The following is a 22,500-nucleotide window of genomic DNA, read 5'->3' as shown; positions in this document are numbered from 1 at the left end:
AACAAAAAGTTTCCGATGTTGGAAAGGCAATAGAACAATGAAAAACGAATCAGTAGCTTATAGTGACACCTATGGCTAATAAACGAGGAGCATAGGTTTGAACCCCAGTTGATTCCGAATATGACTCCGAATTTTTGGCGCAAAAAAGGGGAACCTGTTCTTTTTCATTAACTTCTCTTTTCTTTGTTTCTTCCTTTCTTTATTCATCTTTCTCTGTTATAAAAAATTTCTTCTTTTGTCTATAATTATTGTCTGCCATATATTAACTATAACTCAAATGCTGCGTCACCATGTTTATTCTCCTCATCTTTGCATGTTGTACAGCCTCTAAAACCTGCAACCTAACGCAGTACATGCTTTTTAGAAACCACTCTGCCACCAGCTAGAAGCTCATTACCTGCACAGGTCTTAGCGCAACTTAGATATACTACTTAGAAAAGCCAAAAAAACAGTTGAAAAACAAAATGTTCCTACACAGGTAATAGACGCAAACAAAACTTATGGGTAGCGTAAGCGGTATTAACTATGGCTGGCAAGCTAAGGGCACAATTTTAGCCCGAATAGGTGCTAAACCGAGATCTTAAATGCTTTTAAACCTTCTTCTCCTTTAAACAATTCTTTGGTGATGCTTTTGTGGGCCTAATAGTTCTATTCTAGAATTAAATGAACTAAGAGAAACTATCATGTCCGTAGAAGCAAACTTAAAAATTTCAAAAACCCTCAAAAGAACATATGAGGCAATCCAAAAATTAGTTTTAATGTTGCAATTCGTAAAAACTGATAATTTGTATACGATCTTAAACCAATTGAAAAAATCTAGACAAAAGAAAAGAAAATGATCGCAATGCATTGACCAGAGCTATTAAGCAAAACTGCGCGTTCTGTTCTGATGTTTATGAAACAGTTAATTGACGCCTGCCGTGGCGTTAAGCTATAAGTTTTATACAGCAGCATAAACCAACGTCAGAACATCCTTATAACAACATTTAACAAAGATATAAATCGTTTTCAAAAGTGAAAAAAATGTTCTGATTGCATAGAAAAGCCGCAGGAGAGCGTAATTTAGAATCAGATAAATATTGAGAAACGTCAGCGAAAAAGTATATCAGAAATCCAGATCATTCAAGCAAAAATCACTGCATGGAACATTTTGTTGGTAAGCAATTTGACGATAAATTATTTGATCGTGAGAGGAAAATCGCAAAACCCCTCGTGCCAACAAAACGTAATTACAAATTGCAGATAAAGAGAAAAATAACTTCAATTGGTTGACACCAACATCTTGTCGACGAATTAAAAAACAAAATAAAGGTCAATAATAACTCTGCTCAGCTATCATTTTTGCAGCTGTTAAAAAAAGAAGAAAAACAACAAGAAAAACAGTGCTAACTGAAGAATCGTTTTGCATCTATTTTTAATTTCGACATACATTTTATTGGACTCTGATTTTTCTTTTATTCCTCTTTTTAAAGGGCGCACCTTTTGGCATCTGCTTTTTCTACATTTCGATCAATGACTTTCAATCTGCGCTTTTTTGGACATTGATCTTTTGTGAGCTTTTTTCTGTCATTGAACTCTCGCCATTTGTCATCTTAACCATGCTGCTCGAGAGCTCCTTAACATGCTCTTCGAGAGATCTTAAATATGCTTTTCAGAGGCCTTTTAAACTTCCTTTTTCGCATTTCTATAAACATGGTGCCTTATAAACTGTTAACTATTTATTTTACAAGGTTATGCCTTTCGGTATTATCAATTCAACTGTTTCGCATTACATGCTACCAGAAATTTCAAAATAATTTTGCAAAATTTTTTATCGCTAGCTAAGATATGTATTTTCTTATACTAAACTAAACTAAACTAAACTAAACTAAACTAAACTAAACTAAACTAAAACAAAACTAAACTAAAATATAGCAGCTGGGCTCAATACAGATCCATTTCCATCATATTACAACAAGTAAGTCTAACTGAAGAATTACCAAATTAGAATAAAGCTACACAAATGAGATCTTAATAATTTTTTTGAAAAAAAATGAAACACAAACAGCGAGAAAAGTTAAAAGTTTTGGCCATATCCCGACGTGAAATACTTGATATCAGTATACCCGGATATTGCATAACGTGCAAAATAGAAACTGCCTCGGTGAAAATGTCCGCTTAAGTTGAATAGCAAATTAATGCAAAAATCATAGGCGAGAATCTCTTGAGATCAGCATTGTGATTGGGATGAAAACTGGTTGTGAGAGTGGACTGTAGGCAATTGACCATGCCATAGTTTGGAAGCTTCTGTTTTAAATATTAAGTTAATCTTCTATTTACTTTCATAACAAACAATGAATATTATAGCTGACCTTTTAATAATAGAAAAAGCGTATTATGATGAGATTTTTTCCGAAATACGTTCTACTGATTAAACAAAGCCAAAGGATGGAAATATTTTTGAAAGTGGCTAAAACAAATGATATAATAGCCGGGATGAGCATAACCTTTTACAAGAGAGTTTTACAGAAAAAATGGCCAACTAATGTGGAAAGAATTATTCGTCAATATTTTGTACATTGTGATGGGTAGTAATTATAGATTAACTTTGTTCTATTGAGTGGTTAGGTTACTTTAGTGGTTGTTGTCTCTCTGATCTCCTCATTGACCACTTCTCTCATCCGTCTAATGTGTCTCCTCTCCTCGGATGTCTCTTCCACCTCCTCATCCACTCTCTCCTCCTGTTCCACTGTCGTCTCTCTCACTATACAAGATATCTCTGCTATGTCCCCACTCTCCGTAGCCTCACTCGTCTCTATCTCCACCTGTACAAATATATACAAACATATAAACTTAACACTAAACTAAGTCTAACTTTAGTTTAAAGTTGACTTCCAACAAATGCTATCATTTAGAGAGGGATAAATACCAATTATAAATACTATTACTAAACATAGCCGGCAGATTGCCGGAAAATAGCCGCTGTTGACGCGCTAGACGCACATCGAGATTGAAACAGAAAAAAAGAGAAAGATTGAAATTGACAAAAAATTTTTCCTAAGTTTCAAAAATTGTTCTAATTCAGTGTGCAATTTCAGTTAAATTCTAAACCTATACTTACTTCAGCTTCTAAACTGAAGGGTGTTAAGCTTAATACTAATATCAGCTAGCAATCGCTCTAATGAACTTTGATAACCTAATGCACTATGACTTAACAAACGGGCTTTATCGTTTTATCACGCTTCTTATTGATTTTGCTCTTTTGATATTGACCGTATTCACCATATTGCGTAAATCAGTGCGTGAAAGAATTTAGAATCCATTCAGTTGAGAAGTCAGAAGTCAAACGTGAAAATCGTGACTTATTTAAAACGAAGAACTTGATCAAAAGGAAAAGCTAATTTAAAAAAACAGCATGACAACTCCTGACATACAATTCAAAGAATTTTCATTGACTAAACAAAAACGAGACCTAGAACATACTATGAGTGAATTGGGAAAACCATTTCCAAAAAAAAATCAGATCAAAAAAATAAAAAAAAACTGAATATCAATGTCGAAAAGCCGCATGCGAACAAAAAATTACTAGCGAGAAAGAGAAATTTGCTTCAAACAAAATCTAGGCCTATAATGAACTATGAATGGATGGGGAAAAACTAATTAGAAAAAATCCAATCCAAAAATTGAAACACAGCAAAAAGCAAAGTGAAATTGCCGCATGTAAACAAAATACCACTAGCGAGAATACTAATTTTTGTTCAAACACCGTTTTCTCACTCTACTTTAAAAATAGAGCGAAAAAAATCCACACCGCATAACCACTTGCTTTTTTGCTCCTTTTCCTGTTTCGGCGTGTCCAAATTCACCATTCCAATTTGACTTCGAAAATCATAAAAAGTGTGAACAGATCTTAAAAAAAGTCAGCGCCCCAAAAATAATCAAATTCTTTGTAAGAAAAAGAGAGCGGCTAAAAAATAGCCATTTGAGAGGCTGGCGGCGTGGATTAATCATATAAATAATAATAAAAGGGTTGCTTATCAATTTCCAGCAGATAAGTGTACCTTGGAGAGTTCTCTTGTAGTCTCTTCATCATTGTATACAAGAATGTCGAACTGAGACCTTTTCTCCTCTGAAGAGACAAGGACATTCAGTTCACTCTCATCCACTTGTTCATACTTCTCTTCATCTATTGCTATATCTATATGCACTCTCCTCTCTTCATCTTCTTCTTCTTCTTCTTCCACTTTTTCTGAAATATCAGAAAACAATACTAATTTTTTCATTCTCTTTGGACCATTTGCCAAAAACAATTTGCAAAAACGATTTCTAAAAATTAGTATAGGGTATTGGTCTGTATTAGGACTGAGCTATTGGCTAAAAATTTGATGCAAAAATCTACAGTATGCACAATCTAGACAGTACGGATTCAGTACCAAAGAATAAATTTTCTGATTTTTTCGATGCCCAGCTGCCTGAAAAAAAACCTTACCAGTAGTAGTATCTTGAGTAGATTCAATCAAATCAACAGTCTCTTCACTCTTGTTATCTTCGATCACATTCACAGTCAGCATCACTTCACTGGATGTATCTGAGGCTACATCCTCTTTTGTGTCTTCTTCTGTCAAAATTTTAACCATCTGCAACTGCTCCAGGATTTCTGCGTGCTCAGACACCTGAAAAAGAACCAAGTTACCTAATCGAAAGTTTTAGTTGACAGCTTGCTTTCCTTATCTTTTGTAGAATTACCAGCTTTGACAAAAAACAGAAATACCTCCACAAAAAATACACATAAAAACATACTATCTTTGAGCCAAATCATTTATGCAACCGTTTTCTGGTCACAATGGTTCACGAGTTTTCCTGAAGAGTTGTACAAGTACAACGAATTTGAGTCAGAATAAAATAGAATTTATCTACTTCTTTTGCAATTTGTACCACAATATTATAGAACTGAGTGGTAGAAGAGTATATTTTACAGGCTTTTTACGCACAATAATATTTAACAGCGAAGATCAAAAATTGACAAAATCACAAATATTTAAATAACAAATAAATGCATAAGAAAAAAAATTATTGAGATCAATCTTTTAAAAGTAAAAGCAAAAGTCAAACAGAACAAAGGTTTTAAATTTACTCAAAAAAACCAAGCTTCTAAATTTGTCATAATGATTTTGAAATTTTAAAAATGATTTGAAAACCATAGCAACATTATCCTTCTTTTTTCAGAACGTGTGACACGTAACGTTTGGAAAAAAGAACAACATATTTACAATCGTTCCTCTTTTTGTGATCACTCGGCCCCTAATTCACTCGGATATCTGTGTAAGACAACAACTGACTTAAGTATAATGAAAAATAAATTCGAGAGTTCATTGTGTGAGTACAATTTTGTACAATTGTGTGCTCCATCGCTTTTTTAAACTCAGTCTCTTTTAATTCAACCAAGTCACTATATATTTTAATTTAAACATAATCGATTAACGTCGGATGAATTGCTCTGGAACGGCATACCGGCGGGGGTCAATTTAATTCGCGCGGATAGCGTAGAATTTTTTTCCTGATTCGAACTCTCGATCTACATGATAGCAGTCATACATCTTTACAATTAGGCTAGAAGCTACAACCACGTTACAACTCAACCGCTAACAATCACTTTTAAAATAGCAACAAACTTCATTTCAGAAATCTTTCAAAGTTAAGAAGGAAAACTTCAAAAAGTCATATGAGAAATATAGAAAGTTCTAGAAGAAAGCGCAACAATGGTCAAGCAAAAAGTTTGCATTGAAAATACCAACAAGTTAAAATTAATGGCTTCATATTTGGTCTCAGAACATTCAAAAACCCATTTCTCCGATCATTTAGAAATCTATCATTTAGAAATCATATAGAAATCAATCATATAGAAAACTTTCATTACTGTGAAAAATATTTTCGATTCATCAAGACTTTAATCTGCATATGTTTTATTGAAGCATAATTATCAGCAGGGAAATGCTTAAAAAAAGTTCATCATGACATCATCAACATAAAAATTAATATGCTTCATCAAAACGTCCAGCGAAAAGGGACAGACGTGTTATCAAACCAAACGCTAGAAAAAAAACAACTGCAAGATTTAAAAAAAAACAAAAAATGTCATATGCACGATACTTGAGTTTAAGCAAAATGTGTTGTTTAACAAAAAATGATTTACTTGATCTGTCAGATATCACATGATGACGTAACTTCACTCAAAAGATGGTTTTTGTAATTTGTGGTTAAAAATAAAGACAGATAACATCATATGTTGTTTTTGACATCACCACAATGATGCTCAATCACAATAACGACGTCTCGTACAGAGTTGAGAATCTTTACCATTTAGATTTTTTAGGATGCACTTTTTTGAAATTAGTTTGATTTAAAATCCTGCGTCTTTTGCTTTTTATCCTAAATTTAACATGATTTAGCTTGCCAAATTTGTCAAAACTGATTGTTCTATCGACGAGAAGTTAATATTTGCCGCCGAAGCCACATTTCGCTATGAAATATTTTTCAACGGACTGAAATGAGTGTTACTGAGTGATTCAAGAGACTGATTTTTTCTTTCGAATAAAAACAGTTAATGCGAAAACTAAAATAGTTATCGAGGCAATAAGAATTTCCTTAAAAAATTAGAAACTAGGAGTTTAGAATTTGTTATTAAATTTGCAATTTGTAGCTAAGAGAAATTAAAGTAAAATTCTGGCAGTTGCGTTAAACACTCCAGTAGTGTAAGAAAACCCGATTTTTTTAACAATTAGGTTTGTTAACCTGTGAAATTTACTGAAAATACTTATCACTCAAAATACAACTCTCGTCAAATTTTTGTTTTCACAAAGGGTAATTCTTCTGATGGTTTCTTTATAAACAAAACAAAAAATTTTAAAAAAACATCTGAAAAATGACTGAAATTGTCACTTTGAAAATCGAATACTAAATAAACTATGCGGGTAAAATTAAAAAAGAAGCCAATCGGGTATTTCAAAAATTATTTTCATTTTTTTCATTTATTTGCTTAACAACTACTAAACTTATTAAATTCAAACAATAATCAAAATTAGCTCAACTATTGTTTTTCTTTGTGACAAAAGAAAGCAGTACAAAATTCAAATTTTATTCCCCTTCTTTGTTGAATTTTTTTTTTATTTATTTCGAGATAATTCAAAGTTTGATGCGAAAACTGCAGAAAGTAATACACTATGGATTGAGGTCAGAATGTTGGTCCAACCTAATCTCGAGTGAAATATCTTGCGTTCCCATAAAATAAACTAGGAGTTCATAACGGTCATAAATTCTTTTTGATTTATTGACTTCTTATGAGAGCAACTTACAAATACAAAATGCAGACCAAATTAAACAGACACAAAATTTAAACAAGTCATTTTCATCATACAATCATTCACACAAAAAATTGTGTGATTATTCATCAGACAAGAAAAAATATGTGAATTGATAGGAGAGAGTTTTAGAGTGTAAAAGATTCCATTATCTTCACCACAGAAGAGGTTGAGGGAGTCCAAGCAAAATAATATCGTGATCATTAGTCACTATTTTGGGTCCAAATGTTGGTTTGTCAAACGATGATTTATACAAACGATGACGTAGTTCGCCTTCTGTACGTGATGTGTGCATTAAATGGGCATTAAATGGTTGACTAATTTGTAGAAGGAATCTGCTCACCTTTGATAGCTCCATTTGTGTCTCTCTCACTGTCGATTCTATTTCCTCGTCATAGACAAGAATGTCGAACTGTGACCTTTTCTCCTCTGAAGAGACACGGACATTCAGTTCACTCTCGTCCACTTGTTCATACTTCTCCTCATCTATTGCTATGTCTATGTGCACTCTACTCTCTTCCTCCTCCTCGTCTTCTTGTTCCACTTTTTCTTAACACAATCATTGGTTAGTATTTCCCTTTATGAAAACTACAGGATAACTAACTGGGTAGAAGTCCAGTTTTAATTTCTTTCTCTAGGAACCCATAGCCCCACTAGCACCATCCAATTACCCTAAGTATACCATAATGTGGGTGGTTCCAATTTGGTAGAAAATCTTCAATGGGAAAGAGAAGAACTTGATCGCTTCCATAGATGAAGTGAGGACTCATGGTGAAATGTAAAGATTAGATTAGAGATGTTATTTGGTTTTCATAAATAAAAGAAATAACGACAAGTGTATATTAATCTACTGATGCTTTCTAATGTATTAATAGATTGAAAAGAAGGTTGCTAGGACAAGCAAAAGTATTCATAACAGTCGAAAGCAGTCAAATATGCGAGGATTTTTTTGATGTTCATTCATACTGCATCTTACTACATCTTATCTTAGGTAATGGCCAGTAATATTGGACAGACATTGAATGCAAGAAGCAGGTGTATGACGTCACTTTCGCATTTAATGGCCAGCTTTGTTTGTAGTAGTGGTGAACTAAAGGAAACAAAAAGGAAGCATTGCTTCAATCAAGTATTAATTAGTTAGTAACCTGAAGTAGTTTCATCAGTAGAGGTGATCAAATCCACACCAGTAGTCTCTTCACTCTCGTGATCATCCTCAATCACATTCACAGTCAGCATCACTTCACTTGATGTGTCTGAGGCTACATCCTCTTTTCTGTCTTCTTCTGTCACAATTTTCACCATCTCCAACTGTTCAAGCATCTCTGCATGCTCAGACACCTGCAAGTGAACACAAGCCACACACACACACTCTAATTATATTAAAATACCAACACCACATCCAATAAATAAATACTAACTTTGAGAGAGTAATGACATGACAACTTAGGCTTAACCACTGTCTCCGCGAGTCGGAAATAGAAATTAATCTTGCAAGATCTTGCAAGATTCTTAAAAGATGCTTACAAGATCTTACAAGACTAATTTTTTCTTGCAAGATTAACTCTGTATTGCTAGATCTTGCAAGAATAACTGTCTTGTAAGATCTTATAAGATTACATTTTTGCAAGAATCTTGCAATATCTTATAAGATTAACTTCTGTTTTCGACTCAGGTCACTATTTCGTTACCAAACAATATACTCTATATGCCAAGAGTATCAGAATATTAGCAAAATGGTCTAACAAAACGAACTTGAATAAGAAATGAAAACAGTTTCTGAATGGAGGGAGATACAACACAAACTGTTCCAGGGTTCTCTTCTCAAAAGACTAGTCTCCGAGAGACATTATGCAAATGGTCTTCTGTCAAACAAAACAGCAGGCTAGTCAAATGATCAAGTCTGTATATGCTTTTCAAAACAAGATTGTCATTGAATGCCAATCTTGATGTGAACATAATAAAAGATTCAAACAGAACTGAAATATTATGTTTGAACCGACAAAAGATGGGGAATAAAAGCTTGCGTCATAAAAATCTCATACATAACGTCGCTAACATCAAATATACTACCCCGCAGCTTTTAATAGCTCAAATGTGTATCTAGGAGCATAGAACCGATATTCTCAGAACTTGGTGAAAAAATATTCACTTGAATGAAAAACGCTCCAAGTGAAAAACTGACGAAATGATCAGTCTTTTACACTGGATGAGATTTAGAACAAGATTAATTAAATCTTCCACAAACTTCAACCAAATGTTGAAACAACGTCTATTACAACAAATTAAGTTTATTGATCTTGGAAGAAAAATTGGGGAATTTCACTCGTAAAAATTAATCGCAGAGTGGTAAAATGATTTCATGTGTTCGAAAAACAGGAGAGCCTTATGGAAATGTATCATCACAATCAAATAATTAACACATTAAAGACTAACAGGATCAGGAGCAGGAAACAAATTAAGATTTCTCACAACTGACAGGGACATCAACATGCCCAATACGTGAAACTGGCCATTTTTTTATTATTGATGCTTTCGATGCTTTGTTATGTATATATATGGTGAAAAGAGCAGCTGACCTTGACTTGTGTGACCTGTTCACGAATCTCCTCTGACCTCGACACGACCTGGTAAGTGAGGAGTTGAGTGTCTATCTGTTGGTCATCATCAATCGTCTCTTTAGTGTCTACTGAGAACATGATCTCGTTCACCTCACCCACTGAGTCTGTCACCTGCAGGACAACACATCATTTAACAATCATATTATAGAGAGTTGACATACTCACAAAACACAACACAATACAACCGAATTAGCCCAAATAAGTGAAGGAATCTCTCGTAATTATTGCAAACATGTTTTAAGAGTTAATGCATTTTTATAAGGCTTCACAAACTCTCAAAAGTCTTAAAAGTTAAAAAAGGAGATAAGATTTTATAAAAGAAATAAAAGGTTGTGAATAAGAAAAGTTGAGTAGATCTCTTTGATAGTAAGGAGCTACAAGCTACAAGAGCTGTAATGAGGATTTAGCAATAAGAGTAATTCCAGTGAGAGAAATTTCTGACAAAGATTCACGTATTCAAATATCTCATCACTATTTAACAACTTTCAGCTGAAATTATTAAAGCCATTTCAGCCATTTTCAGAGCAGTCTTGTCCAACTATAAGAAATCTAGAGAAATTTATAAGAGATAATGAGAAAGATAATTAGTAATAATTAGTACCTGTTTCTCCTCCTCCGAAATTGAGATGGAATAGAGTTTGTCCTGAACATATTCATCGACTGCCTCACCCACAACCACAGACACCATTTCATTCATAATGTCATCCTCCACCTTCACATTGATCACTGTCTCCACAAACTCTTCAATCCGCAATTCCTCCTCTTCCGCCAGCTCCTGTTCCACCGTACAGATGAACTCATTCAATTCCACTGAGTCACGGTCCGATCCACAGCTGTGCTCTGCCGCCTCACTCTTCTCTTCCACCGAGATGGAATCCATCTCTTCCGCCTCCGCCAAGTACTCCTCCGTCAACCGTTTCTCGCACACAATCGGGGCGAAATCAAGAGCAAACTCGGCCACGACTCTCTCGCTTTCAAACTGGATGTCTTGTCCAGATATGGGCTCTTTCAGCAGACTGTCCAGAACAGTCCAGTTCTTCAACTGCTGCTCTTTTTCAGCCTCTGAGGGTTCAACACTTTCCTCAATTTCTTCATCTGAGGAGCTCAACTGGACCGAAAGGTCGTTTTCCTCTTCCAGTTCTATCTGGATGTTGACTTTAGAGTAGAGATCCGACATCTGTTCATCTCTGCTCTTTCTGATTGGCATTTGTTCCTTCTCTTGAGCCTGTGCGAATTTGTCATCCTCGATTCCATCCGAACATTCCACAGGTGCAAAAGATGATTCAAACTTGTCCAGATGTTCCAGATCGATTTGGAAGTGTTCTGTTGTGAGTGGAGCGTGTAGGGGGTCGGGTAGATCCCAGCCGCATGGGTTCAACTGTTTCTTGGCTTCTGTTGGCTCCACTTCCTCCTCAGAGAGTGGCTCTGTTGAGTCCATCTCAACTGTGATTGGTTCATCTTCTTGCTCAATTGAGATCTCAATCGACTGTTTAGAATACAGATCCGACACCTGAACAAAAAACACAAATCTATTCGTTTGTTATTGTAATTTTGCACTTTCAAATGAATCCTGATACACATTAGTGCTAATTCATCCAACATCACTGACATTTCGGAGAAAACAGTCAGGAGCCCATTAAGATGATTTTGAAGTTACAGTAGCTAGGTCAACTCACTTCGTACAAAGTTAAAATCTGATTGGTTTAACGCTTAAAAATATGATCTCCTATTATTTCTACTAACTCTAATAACAGAAAGAAGCTTGAAAATGCTGAAAGTAAAGTTAATCACAACAAACAAGGAAAAAGTAAAAGCAAAAGAAGAGGAGAAAGCAAATAAAAAAATGCTAAAATTGACTCAGGCGTTAAGAAAATTGGATTCAAAAATGAAACCCTACTCAGAAGGAACACAGTACCAATTCTTTGAACAATACGGATGATCGACTAAATTGTAGAAAAAAAGGCAAGAAGTATAATTGATTTCTTTTGCTGTAACTGCACTCTAAGAAAAACAAATAGAAGAATTTTTAAAAATTTATATTTCTAAAGTCTATGTATAACTCCAAAAATCACTTAATGAGACAAGAAAAATTCGTATAAGAAGTGTCAATGGTAATATCAAGCAAAGATCACATCTGGGTCACACTACAAAAACAAAAACTGCAAACTCATATGAAACAAGCACTTACAAGGAGATCCTTGCTCCTCCTCACTACAACTCCCTCAATCTCCTGATATGTACCAAATTCATCCTTCTCAAGAATTTCCTCACAACCAATTGGCTGGAAGTCAAGAGCAAATTCCCCAGAAATAGTTTCACTAGAAAAGTAAATGTCTTCTCCGGTTAGTGGCACCTTCAGTATGCTTTCAAGCGCACTCCAATCAGTTGGTAGGTGAACGTTTTCTTTAGTTGAGACGTCAATATTCTCGCACACCTCGTCATCTGATTCCTCGGTTGAAACCGTCACAATAGCAGTATTGTCTTCTTCTTCCATGTCTAAGTCAATTGACATTTTGGAATAAAGGTTAGAGACTTGTTCTTCTTTGCTCCTTTTAATCGGTACCAGTTCTTCGTGATCGGCTTCTCCGAACTTTTCTTCCTCAAGAAGATCCGAACATTCTTCCGGCGCATAAAAAATGTCCAATTCGAAGATTTCTTCAAGACTCAGTTTAAAGCTTTCTGCGTCGACGGGACGCTGGATTAAGTCAGGTAAATCCCAAGTTTGTGGGTTCAGCTGTTTAAGAGCTTCAGTAGGCTCAACCACCTCATCCACTGTCAACTCGAAACTTTCTGTTTCGGTCACAATTAGGTGCTCTTCTTCCTCCTGGGTTAACTCGAATTCAAACGATTGGTTAGAGTAGAATTCTGACACCTGAAAGTGCAAAGCACGTAACGATTTAAGAAAACATTCACAGATGGTTTAAAAAATATAGGTATAAGTATTATGGGAGTACTAAGTATATGTATATTACGGGAATAACGTTTCAAAACAATATATTTAGAACCTTACTGAATAGATAAAGCCAGTTTTCGTTTTGTGATAAAAAATTAAAGTCTAAAATTTAAGGTTCAAAAGGAACTTTGATTTTAAAAAATGTTGTTTTTTGCATTAAACACGGCAGTGAGTCAAATATCTCTTAAATTATAAAAAGGTTGTTTAAGCATGAAAAAAAGTTTAAAAAGACCCTTTAACCAAAAGCAATAATGCAAACACTAACAAGTAAGTCTTTGCTCTTTTTGACAATGACACTGTCCTCTTCTTTGCCAATTTTAAAATTATTGTTCTCTACAGTTCTCTTGCAACCTATTGGCTGGAAATCAAGAACAAACTCCCCGTCAGTAGTTTCATCAGAAAAGTAAACATCTTCTCCGGTTAGTGGCGCCTTCAGTATGCTTTCAAGCGCACTCCAATCAGTTGGTAGGTGAACGATTTCCTTAGTTGAGACGTCAATATTCTCGCACACCTCGTCGTCTGATTCCTCGGTTGAAACCGTCACAATAGCAGTATTGTCTTCTTCTTCCATGTCTAAGTCAATTGACATTTTGGAATAAAGGTTAGAGACTTGTTCTTCTTTGCTCCTTTTAATCGGTACCAGTTCTTCGTGATCGGCTTCTCCGAACTTTTCTTCCTCAAGAAGATCCGAACATTCTTCCGGCGCATAAGAAATGTCCAATTCGAAGATTTCTTCAAGACTCAGTTTAAAGCTTTCTGCGTCGACGGGACGCTGGATTAAGTCAGGTAAATCCCAAGTTTGTGGGTTCAGCTGTTTGAGAGCTTCAGTAGGCTCAACTATCTCATCGACTGTCAACTCAAAACTGTCGGTTTCTGTTATATTTATGTTACTGTCATCTTCATGGGTAATCTCGAATTCAAACGGTTGGTTTGAGTAGAATTCAGAAACCTAAAAGTGTGAAACTTGGAGAAAATACAAATTCGAATTATAACCGTTCTGATATCAAACTGGAAAAATGAAGCACAGACGATTTTTGAGATTTTTATTTAGATGCTTTTCAGTAACAAATTGTAGATGTTCTACTCATTTTGACAGCCAAAATTTGACCACTTTTTAACACTTTTGTATGCAGCTAAAGCTAATGAATGTGCTTTCTAATAAATGTCACCTTTTTTTGACTGAAATACCGTTTTTGGTGTATTAAGTACGGCCTTTTATGCAAGACACATTTTATTCCAATTTAGTCGTAACTTCGGATCGCAGCTTGTTATATCTAGTGCTATCCGGTTGACCTTAGAAAATTTGATAACCTTTGAAATGGAGACCATTTGATGAGGTATTTGCCATATATGGTGTTGCTGTCATAAAAATAATCTTGACGGATAAAAAATCTGCAAGCAAATATTTTGAGAATTTTTTAAATGAATTCAATTTTTAAGCTTTGCTTCAATAACAAATTGTGGCTCACAGGATAATTTCTACTGAGATTAAATAGACCTAATAAATAAAAGACCTTATACATATTAGTTGAAAAGAAGACAACATCCTGTTTCTATTGTTTTTATTTTGAAGCTGAATAATCATTACAAACGATTCAAGGAATGCCTATCTATGATTAAACGTCTATAATTTTCCTGCAGTTAAAAGAAAGCGCCATTTGATTGGCATAAAGCTATATTTTCAGCATAAGATACGGCAGTTAGCAATTTAATACTTGTGCTTTTTTCAGACAGTAAACTTACGAGTAGATCTTTGCTCTTTCGCACACACACACTCTCCTCCTCTTTGCCCTCTCCGAATTTATCCTCCTCTTCTTCTTCTTCCTCGCACTTGATTGGCTGGAATTCCAGGGCGAACTCACCCACTTTGTCTTGTTCAAACTGGATGTCTTCTCCATCCAGAGGTTTCTTCACAATCTCATCAAGGCCACTCCAGTCACGCTGGTTCTCGTGTCGCTTCGCAACAGAGGGTTCAATGGATTCTTCAACCTCCTCAACGGGTTCCGACTTCTCCTCATAGGAGACTTCATCGGCTGAGGTCTGGAAGTGGAAGGATGCGATGGAGTCGTAAACTTCACTCATTTGCAGTTCGATCCCCTTCTTAATCGCAGCTTTGCTTGCTTGAGACGAGTGGAATTTGTCCTCTTCGAGCCATTCCGAAGCTACAGATTGTTTGATATCAGCCATTTTATCTGTATTGTCCTCCTTGACCGATTCATTGGTTTGGTCACACAAATTTTCAACTGATTCGTAGTCGTTCATGGCAAACTCATCTGCAACAAAGTCCTGATCGGTTTCTATGGCAACCAGATCTTCCGTGGACTTGACTGACTCAGCCTCGTTGAATTCACTCGCTTCGTCAGCTGTGACAAGCATTGACTCCGAATCAGCCGACTCGAAGTGGGCAGAAACTCGCTTTTGCCAAGTATCCATTGACTCAAACTCTTCCATATCGTACAAGGATCCTTCTTTGTTCTCTTCCAGGAAAAGCGAAGTCCTGTTTTGGGCAACTTCAGAGTCAGCTTCACCGCACTCTTGACCGACAATATCTTCCTTGGACTTAGCGAGAGATTCTGCATCAAAATCAGAGGTATCATCTGTAACAATGCTTTCAAACGTCTCATCAACTTGGTTCTCCGACATGTCGGTCTCATGAGCAACCATGTCTGATCCAACATCGGATGACACAACTTGGTTTTCATTGTCTGCTTCAAAATCACCGGTACCGTCCTTGGCAACGTCTTCATGTGTCTCATCAACTTGATTCTCGGCCATGTCGGTCTCATGAGCAATCATGTCTGATCCAACATCGGATGACAGAACTTGGTTTTCATTGTCTGCTTCAAAATCACCGGTACCGTCCTTGGCAACGTCTTCAAGTGTCTCATCAACTTGATTCTCGACCATATCGGTCTCATGAGCAATCATGTCTGATCCAACATCGGATGACAGGACTTGGTTTTCATTGTCTGCTTCAAAATCACCGGTACCGTCCTTGGCAACGTCTTCATGTGTTTCATCAACTTGATTCTCGGCCATGTCGGTCTCATGAGCAATCATGTCTGATCCAACATCGGATGACAGAACTTGGTTTTCATTGTCTGCTTCGAAATCACCGGTAAAGTCCTTGGCAACGTCTTCATGTGTCTCATCAATTTGATTCTCGACCATATCGGTCACATGAGCAATCATGTCTGATCCAACATCGGATGACAGGACTTGGTTTTCATTGTCTGCTTCAAAATCACCAGTACCGTCCTTGGCAACGTCTTCATGTGTCGCATCAACTTGATTCTCGGCCATGTCAGTCTCATGAGCAATCATGTCTGATCCAACATCGGATGACAGAACTTGGTTTTCATTGTCTGCTTCAAAATCACCGGTACCGTCCTTGGCAACGTCTTCATGTTTTTCATCAACTTGATTCTCGGCCATGTCGGTCTCATGAGCAATCATGTCTGATCCAACATAGGATGACAGAACTTGATTTTCATTGTCTGCATCAAAATCAACGGTACCGTCCTTGTCAACGTCTTCATTTGTCTCATCAACTTGATTCTCGGCCATGTCGGTCTCATGAGCAATCATGTCTGATCCAACATCAGATGACAGAACTTGATTTTCATTGTCTGCTTCAAAATCGCCGGTACCGTCCTTGGCAACGTCTTCATGTGTCTCATCAACTTGATTCTTGGCCATGTCGGTATCATGAGCAATCATGTCTGATCCAACATCGGATGACAGAACTTGGTTTTCATTGTCTGCTTCAAAATCACCAGTACCATCCTTAGCAACGTCTTCATGTGTCTCATCAACTTGATTCTCGGCCATGTCGGTCTCATGAGCAATCATAGCTGATCCAACATCGGATGACAGAACTTGGTTTTCATTGTCTGCTTCAAAATCACCAGTACCGTCCTTGGCAACGTCTTCATGTGTCTCATCAACTTGATTCTCGGCCATGTCGGTCTCATGAGCAATCATGTCTGATCCAACATCGGATGACAGAACTTGATTTTCATTGTCTGCTTCAAAATCACCGGTATCGTCCTTGGCATCCTCTTCACGAGTCTCATGAACTTGGTTCTCTGAAACGTCGGTCTCATGAGCAACCATGTCAGATCCAATATCAGACGACCAAACTTGGTTTTCGTTGTCTGCTTCAAAAGCACCGATATCTTCTTTTGCAATGACTTCAAGAATCTCATCAACTTGGTTCTCGGACAAATCGGTCTCATGAGCAATCATGTCTGATCCAACATCGGATGACAGAACTTGGTTTTCATTGTCTGCTTCAAAACCGGTGATGTCATCTTTGGTAATATCCTCAAATCTGTCGTCAACTTGATTCTGTGAGAATTCAGATTCGTGAGCAATCATCTCAGATGCTATATGTGAGTCCAGAACTTGACTCTCATCTTGTTGGTCCAATTTTTCAGTATCGTCCAGAGTGACGGTTTCTAGTGTCTCAGAAACGTCATTCTTTGTGACTTCAAAATGGTGAGATATCATTTCGGATAGAATTGTGGTGCTACCAGCAAAGTCTTCCGACTGATCCTCGAGTGTCAGGACAATCTCATTGTCATTTGTCTCGTCTGCGAATGGAGTGAAATTAACTGCTGAATCTGCCTCAGATGTTTCTATTGTTTCACATACATCAACTGTATCCAGTTTAGCTTCATTCTGTTCTCCATCTTCGTCAATGAGTAGGAACTCTTCTTCATTGCTCTCTTCAGTAAAAGATACGTTCAAAAACTTAATAGACTTCTCTGGCTGCTGCTCAGATGGATTCACAATCAGGGATTCCAGAGGTCGCTCTTCCAGATCCAACAACGAATCCAACTTCTCCTCAGCCAGCTCTGTGTCCTGTGAGTAGTTGAGTTGGATTGCGGCTGAGAAGACTGAGACCTCCATGGGTGCCTCATAATGTTCTGCCTCAGTGAACATGTCGTGAGGTCGGTCACAGGTGGACAGTTCGTTCAGAGTCTGCATAACAGGGTTCAAGTCATCAGCATTGATGCCGAAGAGGGTAGTCTTTTCCTGTTTGACCTCAGAAGGTGACTCAGATCTCCGCTCGCTGTCCAAGATACCCTGGGATACCTCCTGGTGCTGACCATCGTCTGAATGAGTCTCTTGCCAATCCAGACAGTCGAATTTAGACACCCCAGTTGACATCACAATGTTAGTCTCAGTCCTGAAGTCACTGCATCCGTCTGCCACGTTTGAAACTTGAGTCTGTTCACATAAAAGGACCTCTTCATTTTGTTCATCTGCCTTGCTCCAGTTTTGGAAGGCGTCCAATGCAAGTGCACTGGAGACACTCTGGAACCCAGTTTCGACTTGGAACGTGTCTTTGAAGTCTGCTTCGAATACACTGGTCTGGTCAGTGTCGAATGTCCAGTCACCCTGGTTGCCCTCGTGCCAGTCCACGTATGTATCAACTGGCACTGCTTTCAACAGAGACTGCATGCTGGCCTGCATTGGAATATTCAACTCAGTCGACTCCAAAACTTCCTCCTTGAATATCTGTCCAAGAACTGCTTCGCTTTCGACATTATTCAACAGATAAGACTGGTCAAAGTTGGGAAGTTCCTCGTAGTTTCCAAAAGCCAGACTCTGTTTTGAAAAATCTTGAGCTGCAAACGAGTTTTCCTGGTTATCTATTTCCACCTGAGTAGCAATGAAAATGGGTTCGACGTCGTCCAGATCGTTGTCAAACTCCCACTCGTCTACTTGTCTCTCGTCTGCAATTCCAGTCAAGATAGACTGACTCATCGTGTCCTTCTCAAACATCTGCTGCAACTCCAGCTGTTGCAGAGATCCAGCAACGAAGTGCTCGGCGTTGTCAATTACTTCCAGGTTGTTCCAGTCCTGCTCTAGATTCCTGGATCTACCTTGGACATCTGAGATGTACTTCTGCACAACTGCAGCACTTCTGGCTCCTCTGCTTTCCACAACAGCCGACTGCATCCCTCGATCGTCCACGAACTCCTTGGAACAATCCCAGTCGCTGTCCAGTTGTTGCATCTGGGGTGCCAAATAGAAGTTGAAGCTGTCTTCCTGGTCTCTGCCCTCGACCACACTCAGCTCAGCTGTGAAAAGAGCAAATCCCAGTTCGTTCTCAGCCCTCAGACAGTACTTGCCAGAATCCTCGACACAAACGTCCGCAATCGAAAGACAGGCAACCTTCACTGTGTCAAAGTTGGCAACTGTCATTGTCTTCCTGAAGTCCTCCTCAACTATAATCCCGTCTTTGAACCAAGTCACGTTAGTGTCTGCCGTGGCCTCAATCTGTGCATCAAACTGTGCAATGTCTCCGGGTCTCGCCTCGACTCTTGTCTCCTGTTCCCCAATAAACCTGGGAACCACTGGCTCAATGTCCATGGGTGCCACAGACAGCTCCGAAACATGTTCTGCAACTTCACCCGCTGGACCAATAGCCCTGACCAGGTACTGTCCGGCATCTGTGATTGTGACGTCATCAATGAGTAGGGTGTATACGAGGTGTCGATCGAAGACAGAGTACGTGCTGTGGATTCTAGAGTCTCCAGTCTCCTCCACTGGTTTCCCGTCCTTGTACCAGGTCACAGTTGTATCCGGGTGGGCATGCAGGCGCACATCCAGCACAGCCGTGTGTTTCTCAGGAGTTACCTCTGGTTCCGGCTCCTCCTCCGGCCTGTCATCTGGAAAAAGAAAATTGTCTGGTTTTTGAAACCATATCTCATAAAAAATGTTCACTACCTAGTCCAACGCGCCTAAAAGTTTCGTCACTCTAAAGACTTTACAGGAAATGCACGTGTACGCAAAAATCTTTCATGGAAAAATCATGCAAAATTTACTAAAAAGAAAAGTAATTCGACTATGGCTGTCGTTAAAATTGGTTGACCAATTATGCGCTTATTAATAATCAACAAAGAATGTTGTTTAATGTGCTTCAATATATAAACTAGGCTGCAATATTTCATAAATCTGTGCTTTACTATGTATATTCAACTTCGAATGCATCTGTTGTAAATACTGAAATTCATCTGACATTCTGCTGTTTAGTTTATGTTAACAATAGTAAAATTTTAAGAAAAGCTATATCAAATTGCCTTCTTCATCTCGTCAAATCAAAATGCGCTACCTCGGACAAAATTGAAAAACGTAAAAAGTGACGTCTGAAGAACGTTATCGAAAAAATTTCAGATAACTATAGAAACATACGCACAAAATTTACCAATGAAGAAGATTTCAAACTCTAATTTTGTTCGATTTTTTTTGAAAAGCAGTCTTTCATAATTTTGAAATAGTAGAATAACACAAAGCAGAAAGTCAATTGTTGCCGTCTTAAGTTTTGAGTCCAAAATATAGCATTTTCTTATGAACATAATAATATAAACGTATTCTGTGGTTTTAATCTACGCTTTTACGGTGTTCGTATATGAACAGTTGAAATAAATGGAAAAAAAAATAAATAAAATATCGAGGCATAGTTTTACACAATATCATGGACTTCATTTTTCGATTTCTACAGTTTAGTCATTACTCGTAATTCAAATGAGAGCAGCTCCCTTCAATCCATTACATAATGACTAAACTGTAGAAATCGAAAAATGAAGTCCATGAAATTGTGTAAAACTATGCCTCAGAAAATTTTATTTCAACTGTTTATAAACGAACAACGTAAAGGCGTAGATTAAAACCACAGAATACGTTTATATTATTATGTTCATAAGATAATGCTATATTTTGGACTCAAAACTTAAGACGGCAACAATTGACTTTCTGCTTTGTGTTATTCTACTATTTCAAAATTATGAAAGACTGCTTTTCAAAAAAAAAATCGAACAAAATTAGAGTTTGAAATCTTCTTCATTGGTAAATTTTATGCGTATGTTTCTATAGTTATCTGAAATTTTTTCGATAACGTTCTTCAGACGTCACTTTGTACGTTTTTTCAATTTTGTCCGAGGTAGCGCATTTTGATTTGCCGAGATGAAGAAGGCAATTTGATAAAGTTTTTGTTAAAATTTGATTTTTGTTAACATAAAATAAACAGCAGAATGTCAGATGAAATTCAGTTTTTACAACAGATGCATTCGAACTTGAATATACATAGAAAAGTGCAGATTTATGAAATATCGCAGACTAGTTTATAGATCGACGTCTCTATGTGTTTTTATATGCGCGTGATGTAGTGCGAATATTGCAACTCAGTTTAACATTAACTGCCTGGATAGGAATCGAGTGCTTTGAGATTTGAGTCGAATCTGTCGGTTCTTGCTAACCCATCTTTCGTGGCTAGGCGCCCCCGACACGAACACAAAAGTGCTCTCATCTTATCAAATCTCTAGCAACAAGATTAACCCAAACAGGTTCCAGTTCCCCTATTCGCAAATCAATTTCCATTTTAATATATTTGGTCAATTAATGACTTTGGGCTTTAGATTAAGTTATTCTAGCTTTTGGAAGAAAAAGGGTGTGATATTTGAAGATGAAATCAGATCATATCAATTTCAGTCAACTTAAGACAATTCAATATAATAGATAATTGAAGTCGGAGAGTTTTCTCTCAAGCAACTAGGGGGGCGTGCTAACAGCTAGCAGGCATGTAACGCTGAATGCTAAAGACAATAAGGATAGTAAAAGCAAGAAAGATGTAAATGCGATTATGAAATATAAACAACAAAGTAGTCGTTCATTTATTCAAAATGGCACTGAATTGCCTTCTTAGCAGTTGAGATCAGCAATTTCTCAGAGACTTTTGAAAAAAAGGAATCCCAACATAATGCCCACAGGTTTCACATTTATGTATCCCGTTTGTTTTTGCCAAAGGTCAAATTTGTCAGAAAAATGTGGCATAAAATCATCAACAGGTCACAAATGAATGAGCATTTTTAATTGAAAATAATTGATAACGAACAGCCAGTAAAATAAAAGCACTATGTCCTCTCGCAAAAAAACCTGAAGTATTAATGTTTTGTCATCAAAAACTTAATTCTAAACCACTTAGTTTGAAAAACGTGCAAATTAGTGTTATACTTTTTAGTAAATGTTTTTGCATAGCTACCTTCATCATCATTCATTTCAGATATTTACGTTTCCAAAAAAGTAAACGTTTCAAATTTATAGACGAAACAATATTTTCAGAGTAAAGTTTTAGCCAAATGAAAATTGTAGTAAAAAAATTGCAGTCCAAAAGAACACCAATGTAACGTGAAGATAATTAGTACATAACAATAGAAAACTGCTGAAAAGATTATCCCCTCTTGTTTTTTAGAGACAAAAATTTGTCACAAAAACTTCTGATGACGCACTAAAGACGAAAGGATAAAAAACTAAAGAATTTGTTTCTTGTTTCCAATATCTGAAAACCGTTGAAAGCGGTTCATTTTTTTTTAAATTTCAAAAATGAAAAAATTAAAACGTGTGTAAACTAAAAGATGCAAATGAAAAAGTTACAAAAATGAGCGATAAACATTAAAACCAATTTTGTTTCACGTGACTAATAGCAAGAGATGTATCAAGGTATCTTAGGATCCTACGGTGCTGCACTGTTACAAGAACGAATATGTAGCATCAACCGCACAACAACGCATTGGAAAAAAAC

At 36.9% G+C, this 22,500-nt stretch overlaps 2 protein-coding genes across 2 annotated transcripts in view; both read right to left on the bottom strand.

Annotated features, from left to right (window-relative positions):
- The window catches only part of LOC142350941 (uncharacterized), a 136,075-nt gene extending 121,287 nt beyond the window's left edge, over nucleotides 1-14,788 (bottom strand). The window contains exons 1-10 of the mRNA XM_075402966.1: nucleotides 14,652-14,788; nucleotides 13,174-13,857; nucleotides 12,144-12,827; nucleotides 10,557-11,465; nucleotides 9,914-10,066; nucleotides 8,483-8,675; nucleotides 7,681-7,886; nucleotides 4,469-4,652; nucleotides 4,041-4,228; nucleotides 2,613-2,804 (exon numbers count right to left, since the gene is read on the bottom strand). Of these exons, the coding sequence (XP_075259081.1) occupies nucleotides 2,613-2,804; nucleotides 4,041-4,228; nucleotides 4,469-4,652; nucleotides 7,681-7,886; nucleotides 8,483-8,675; nucleotides 9,914-10,066; nucleotides 10,557-11,465; nucleotides 12,144-12,827; nucleotides 13,174-13,497 (3,033 nt within the window). The 5' untranslated portion in view covers nucleotides 13,498-13,857; nucleotides 14,652-14,788. The remainder of the gene's footprint in view (nucleotides 1-2,612; nucleotides 2,805-4,040; nucleotides 4,229-4,468; nucleotides 4,653-7,680; nucleotides 7,887-8,482; nucleotides 8,676-9,913; nucleotides 10,067-10,556; nucleotides 11,466-12,143; nucleotides 12,828-13,173; nucleotides 13,858-14,651) is intronic.
- Nucleotide 14,789: 1 nt separating this feature from the next.
- LOC142350940 (muscle M-line assembly protein unc-89-like) overlaps nucleotides 14,790-22,500 on the bottom strand; it is a gene marked incomplete at its 3' end in the record, with an annotated part of 98,855 nt that continues 91,144 nt past the window's right edge. The window contains exon 31 of the mRNA XM_075402965.1: nucleotides 14,790-19,591. Within this exon, the coding sequence (XP_075259080.1) occupies nucleotides 14,790-19,591 (4,802 nt within the window). The remainder of the gene's footprint in view (nucleotides 19,592-22,500) is intronic.

This window comes from Convolutriloba macropyga, chromosome 12 (assembly GCF_964194025.1).
Source record: "Convolutriloba macropyga chromosome 12, txConMacr16.3, whole genome shotgun sequence".
NCBI lineage: Eukaryota > Metazoa > Xenacoelomorpha > Acoela > Convolutidae > Convolutriloba > Convolutriloba macropyga.
Note: the sequence above shows the minus strand (reverse complement) of the source record. Positions and strands in the feature narration are given on the sequence as shown.